General features: G+C 37.0%; 1 protein-coding gene across 3 annotated transcripts in view; it reads left to right on the top strand.

Annotated features, from left to right (window-relative positions):
• Positions 1-3496: 3496 nt before the first annotated feature.
• Positions 3497-7350, top strand: part of LOC134804898 (peripheral plasma membrane protein CASK) — a 316704-nt gene continuing 312850 nt past the window's right edge. For 2 of the 3 annotated variants that reach the window (XM_063778224.1, XM_063778232.1), the window contains exon 1: positions 3498-4019. In XM_063778224.1, the coding sequence (XP_063634294.1) occupies positions 3961-4019 (59 nt within the window). In that variant the 5' untranslated portion in view covers positions 3498-3960. Of the gene's footprint in view, positions 4020-7350 lie in introns of all 3 variants that reach the window. The other variant, XM_063778215.1, reaches the window with a different exon arrangement.

The following is a 7350-nucleotide window of genomic DNA, read 5'->3' as shown; positions in this document are numbered from 1 at the left end:
GATCGGCGTGAAATCGGCGTGACCTTGAGTGTTGTTGATTAGCTATTCCAAGTTGGTTTTTCGATTACAATATGGATTTTTTTGTATTATTTATGTTGCAGTTCTCAAATATACATGAATTATTAAGTAATTAAATGAAACTGAATAGTAACTGAGTACTTAATCCTAAGTATTCACCGTCTACTGTTAACGAACGAACGAAGCTAGAAGAACAAACCCCTCCGTTCTCAGAGAGCTTTATATCGCCACTCAGCTGACAGCTCTTCCCAACATGCCATGGATGAGCCCTTAGATTCTTCGGACATATTATCCAACGCATGATGTGGAGAAACACATGAATTTAAAGCCGAATGAATGGCAAACGTGCTCGAGTTGGAGCATGTGTGAGAGAGTAGCTTATCATATTAACAGCAACGGCTTTAAGCAATATAGTATCCAATATTTACTTCAAAGTTCATTGTCTTCGAGATATTTTCAATTATTTATATTCAAAGTTGAACAATTTTAGGCTAAAAAACTGGTTTTCTAGCCCTAACTTTTGTGTTAATTAGTTTAAAATTAAAACCTTAGACTCATTTTTCGAGACGTCAAAGACGAACCCAAATATGTAGATTTCGTACATGTAAGATCCTTCACAGCAAACTAGATACGAAAAAAGTGTTTTTTTAGACAATGTTTAAAAAAATCTTTAAAAAATAAGTATTCATTTCTTTCAATATCCGGTAGACCAAAACGGAGATAAAAGCTTGAAGAACCGATAACCGTTTGTCTTATAATATAATGCTATCTGTAGTGCAGAAAAAGGAGATACGATTCAAAACTTGTCAAAAATCGATGAAAACCTCGGGTAGCCCCTGAAGAGGTCGGCTTGCGGCAGTCTGCACCGTGCTAAATGGAGACAAATTACAGTGACGATCCTCAGCAATGAGAAAACGAGAAAGAAGATACGTCTCAGTGAACCTGGTGCTTGTACGACACCAAAACCATTAAAAAGAAGCCATAGCAGTCCACTATGTCTAGCAAATTTCAAGGATATGTGGAGTTATGTTTTGTTAACGTACGTCATTTTTAATAGGATAAGCTATGGAAAGCTTGAGTAAACGGAGAGTTACAGATCGGATCGAAGGTCATTGGGACCAGGCAACCTCTTAATGCAAGCCATTATTAGGGAAATCAAGTTATTTTACCTATCCTATATTCATTTACAAACCCTATTTTACTCACAGCATATTCAAACTATACGTAGTTCACTGACCAGCAACCTGCATTGATCAAATTTTCAAGAAAAACAACAAATTAATGATTTTTCTTAAGAAACCTGAAAGTCAAGGTCACGCCGATTTCACGCCGAAAACACGCCGCCGCCACCGATTTTTTGGCAAACGCCGCCGCCGATCATTTCTTAATCGGCGCACACGTCTAAGTATATCACAACCGTGAACTTTAAGCTTACAGTCGGCGTGAAGCTACAGCTACAGGTACAACCGTCTGGAAACTCCAGCAACTAGCATGTCACTCATTGTCATCACAATTTCAAAATCAAGTTTGAACACTATAAGAATATAAATAATCATGTAAGTAAAAATATTTATATACTCAAGTACAAAATTCAAATAAAATGCAACATCATCTTCCTCGCGTTGTCCCGGCATTTTGCCACGGCTTATGGGAGCCTGGGGTCCGCTTGACAACTAATCCCAAGAATTGGGGTAGGTAAGCACTAGTTTTTACGAAAGCGACTGCCATCTGACCTTCCAACCCAGAGGGGAAACTAGGCCTTATTGGGATTAAGTCCGGTTTCCTCACGATGTTTTTCTTCACCGAAAAGCGATTAGTAAATATCAAATGATATTTCGTACATAAGTTCCGAAAAACTCATTGGTACGAGCCGGGGTTCGAACCCGGACCTCCAGATTGAAAGTCACACGCTCTTACCGCTAGGCCACCAGCGCTTCTAGGCTACCAGCGCTTCTAGGCCACAGCTTAAAATGTAACCTAAAATTAAAACTATCTCGACAGTAATAAGTATATAGGTACATACTTAGGATAGGGACATAATAATATATTATTTGTCTGGGAAGTATTTTTCGATGGTAAATGGTAATTAACTAATTAACTAAAGGTAAGTCAAGTCAAGTCAAGCCATTGTCATAGGCGGCGCCCGACAGCTCCTTAAAGTAGAATTTACACCTCCTGTATACTTTAACGGCACGCCTATTCCCTACAGCCAAAGTGTAAAAGACTTGGGTATCTTTCTGGATAGTACCCTGAGCTGGAGGACACAGGTAGCTGAAATAAGCCGTAAAGTTACTGGCTCACTTCATGCTCTCAACAGGCTTAAACACTTTTTACCTATTAAAACTAAAATATACTTGTACAAACTTTAATCCTACCAATAATCGACTATGGTGATGTGTGTTATCCGGACTTAAATGAGGAGCTCTTGGACAAATTAGATCGGTTAATGAATAATTGCATTCGTTTCATTTTCTGTCTCCGTAAATACGATCATGTCTCCTCTTTCCGCTTTAAACTTGGCTGGTTTCCTATTCGTATTCGTCGGAACATTCGCATGCTCTGCACCCTCTTTTCTGTTCTTAACGACCCTCAGTCCCCCGAATATCTAAAATCTTTCTTCCACTACTACGGTGTCTCTCGTGTCCGTCAGCTTCGCTCTTCTGGCAATCTTTCTCTGTCTATACCATCTCACCGAACTGGTTACATGTCCGATTCCTTCTCTATTCAGGCAGCTCGCCTTTAGAATAGTCTCCCTGTCAAAATTAAACAGTGCCCGAACAGGTTTGCTTTCAAAAAATCCTTAAGTGAGCACTTTGCTGGCAGTACTGGAAAATCTTAGTGTTTCTGCTTTGTAAGTTCATCTGAATTCATATGTATGTGTATGTATATGTATTTGTAACTATATTATATATATAATTGTATATATTTATATATGTGTATGTCTTTGTGTTCGTACAGGTACGTATTTGTATCATCAAAGTATACCACATATTTTTGCACCGCCTACAACTTATCTGCTTTGCCTAAAGGTTGACTGGTAGAGAATGCCTTATGGCATTAAGTTCGCGTTTTGTACAGTGTGTTTTCTTATGTGCAATAAAGATTAAATAAATAAATAAATAAGTAACTAGAGTCAGATCAAAGCTAACTCGGCGGCCATTTTGATTGCACATGCAACAAACTGTGCAAGAGTTATTTCAAACGTGAAACTTCTATTAAAATTAGAGTATGTTTGATTGATACTCGTATAGGTATACAAATCAAATCAGGAAATTAATTAACGACACCAAATTAACTCTCCAACTCTGGAATGCACTGCCTCTGACAATCAGACAAATCTAAAAACAATATAGAATCGGGAGAGATTACCTAAATGCATTTAGTCCGCCTTTTGTACTCAAGTTTAAAACATAATGTCCCAACAAAAATCTCTAAAAACGGAACTAGGTTGAAGTGGCAACACTAAATAAGTGCCTAACTTCACACCAATAATTCGCAACCCTCGGAATTGTCAAAATCGCGATAAGAAAATATTGCAGAATGTTTTATTTTATTTGATTATTATCAAAGTTTTGCGATAATCACAAACCCGGCATATAGTTTGAAATTTTTACAAACTTTTTAAGTGCTTTAATACATTTTACTGAAGCGGTAGTGCCGTGTTATAAATGACTAGAAATATGCGCGAATATTCAGGACTTTATTTAAAATTTACGGTTTAAAATCCACTATTATGTCTTTTACGCCGTGTATCGTGTCTCCCTTATAACATATAATCAACACTTTCAATTATAATATCAAATTGTGTTCATTTAATATTTAGTGTCCTTGTAAACTGCAATCCTCTCAGGGCGTAACCTGTCGTTCTACGGGGTGAAGGCTGTGCAAAAATGATATTTTTTAACCTTTTCTGAAACGTAGTGCATCTCATTTTTGTGAAAAATGGCTGAGGACGAGGTACTTTTCGACGAAGTATACGAACTTTGTGAAATTATCGGCAAGTAAGTAACCGGAATCTTATAGAAAAACAGTAATCGAAGATTTCACGAATATTCGATATAAACATACAAATATTTATTTTTGATATATTGCTATTTTTTTTAACATTAATAACCCATTTTATACATTAGCTTGTTATAATTAAGTAACTTGTATTTAACCCATTATGAAATTGCAACTTTTTTAACTATTATTTTTCTGTAATTTACTGAAATTTGTAATGTCAGTGTACTTAAAGTATTTAATTTAATTATTTAAATACATAAAAATATATGCTTTAAACTTATCTGCTTTAAGCTGTATTAATCCTGTAAAAATTAGGTGATTATCCATTTCAATTAAAAATTTCTACAATAAAATTGCATTTGCTACTCTGCCAAAAGTATATTATTATAATTTATAGTATAGCTAAGCACCACACACACTATACATTGTGAGAGAGATGATATATACCGAATTGTATTGTAATATACCAAGCTATACTATAGCAGGGTTTCTTAAGATGCCTTGCTTATCTTTTGGTATATTATCGCTCCATCTGTGACCGGCTTAATTTGCTCAGAAGAGATCTATTCCCCTGTTAGTATGTGTCAGCCCACTCACTAACAACATGTGTCCAATGTCCTCAGTGGCGGATTTGCAGTCTTGGCTGCCCTAGGCCCCAGGCCCTGTAGTAACTACTAGCCGCCCCTTTCTCAGCACCCATCACATAGTAGACTGCCATCTTCCTGCTGCCCCTAATGCCTTGCCGCCCTAGGCCCAGGCCTAGGGCCTACTGGGCCTTAGGGCAAATCCGCTACTGAATGTCCTGTAACTACTACAGCGTAGTTTACACTGGAAGATTTTATTCCTTCTAATGAATTAAGGTGTCAGCAAAATTAAGTTATAAATTGGGTATGAATGTACTCTTGTCCTTTTGTGAACAATTTGATGGTGTATTTAAACAGTAAGTATATTTTACTTTTCTTGTACAAAAGTGAAAAAATTATAGTAATTACAAATTAAATAATTGTTTATTACAAAACTTCACGGACCTAGAGAGTAAACCGGATAGTGTACATTAGCCAAAAAGTGTGTCCACATGAGAAGACAAGGTGGGCCGTTGCATCTCTTTCTAATTAGGGTGACCATAAGTCATATGTATGTGGGATATTAGGATAACATTGAATATACAGGGTGATTCAGGAGACGTGAGCAGGACTAACACTGCACATATTGTTAATTATAAGCAACTGTTTCGTATCAGAATTTAGTGAGGTTAACGTTAATTTTCTAGTCGTGTTGAAAAAAAAACTTATTAATTTTTTTACGACATGCATGGTCACCCTAAAATTAGAATACTAAACTACCGATATTCTGTGTCAAACTGAATGTCATTACTGTCATCACGGTCTGGTTACTTTTGAAAACTCGTATCTCACTCAAGTTTGACATTTTATTTTCTTCGTAATCAAAATGCCATTACGGTTAAAGCGGTTTTATGTTGATTAATTAGGTCCTGTAGGGTGACCATGATTGTTGAGAATTAAATTTGCCCTCACCAAAAAGTAAAAAAATAGGAAAAAGTGTTGTTGTTTCTCCTAAATACGACGGTGATCGATCAATTATCAGTTACTGAGTGTGCAGGATTAGTCCTGCTCACGTCTCATGAATCATCCTGTATAGTTTGGCCAGGATCTTTTCTTATTCGTGCATAGTTATATTAGTTATAAAGAATCATACTGTCTTTTCGCTGTACTAGTATTATGGCCTAAAAAGGGATGGATATAGTTTTTTTTTCTCTTCTGTACAACACTTCACACAACCTTAGGTACTTAATTAATTGTTCTAAAAACTGTTATTAATAGGCGTAGATGCTGGACCACGAACGAGGTCGATCCTCAGAAAGGTGGTCCGCCGTAACGTCTTTCAAGAATACAGGTATGAGTGAGAGAGAGAGATAGAGAGACAGATATTCTGACTGAACCAGAGGGTCTACCGCGAACCGCGTTCGACGTGTCGCCCCTCTGTCACACGTACGAAAGTGCTACAAAGAGGCAACACGTCGAAAGCGGCTCGGGGTAGGCTCTCAGGACACCCCCACTGTCCTGAGTGCTTTTTACAGTCTTTGCCGCGTTAGGTCCCAGGCCCTTCATAGCTTCTCAGCACCCATCATAAAGACGGCCACTTAAAATATCAGGCCGCCCTAGGCCCGGGCCTACTCGGCCTTAGGGCAAATCCGCCACTGCCATAGGGTCGCGTGGGACCGCTAAGCCCGTTTGCTATAGTTTTTAACTAGGACGCTTGTCACTGGAGCATAGACACCGAAGTTTGCATCGTTTGACGAGCATCTTTCTCTGTCTCTGTAATTACTCCTTTATAGGAGTAAAAGAGAGCGATGCCCGCAATTTGCGAACCTCGGTGTTCACGGTGGTAGGCCATCTGTGCGAAAAGAGAAGAGTCGTGAAATGTAAAGAAACTAGTGAAGTGCCGTTCCCAGTAAATTTTCCAAAGAGGGTAAATTCCCAGTAACGTTTCTGGTATCGTCCCAAAAGTCAGTAAATTACCATAAAGTTCTATTTTTCTTTTATTATCAATGTGTTTTTTATTATTATAACAATGTATAAATGTGTATGTAATGTTTAAGGACTTTGGATTTCAATTTTGGCAATTATTTATTCTGTATTGGCTCTCATTTCACCAATTTAAATATGCCGAAATAAATACATACCTATTCATATAAACTTACTTTTAAGTAGCTAATAAGAATTGTGTAACACTGGTTCTCATCGTGCCGACATCATGGTCACCCTAATGAGTTTGACAATGTTGACTTGTATTTTTATTGCAAAATGTAATAATTGTGGCTTCCTTGTGAAACAATATTCCACAATTAGAAATTCTTTCACTCCTACAACCTTTAACGCAACATTATTCACCATTTTTAAGAAATTTTTCATTCGCGTGTTTTGATAACATGTCATCACACGTTAGGGATACCAATTAATATTCAAAGTTACTACAATGTCTACCATATCAAAATTAATGGTTTTTTTTGTCGTGCACATGCTTGGTTAAATCAGTTAATAATATTGACATTATAATTATTTACAAATTTCTTAAAAGATATCAGAACCTTACTCTAAATATAGCACTTAAATAATATAAGAAGGTATTTAATTTCAGTAGTATACTGATATAAATACTACCACAATGGTATATTTTTAACATTGGCAACATGTGCGAGTGAGACACCGCGACCCACCTTTGCTATCTCAAGTGGACCGTTTTCTCTAGTCTGGTAAGAACGTCTTTCTGGCTCGGTGATAAAGTTAAATTTAGTATGGCAAAAAA

Source organism: Cydia splendana, chromosome 2 (genome assembly GCF_910591565.1).
Source record: "Cydia splendana chromosome 2, ilCydSple1.2, whole genome shotgun sequence".
NCBI lineage: Eukaryota > Metazoa > Arthropoda > Insecta > Lepidoptera > Tortricidae > Cydia > Cydia splendana.
This window is presented reverse-complemented; position numbering and strand designations above follow the sequence as displayed.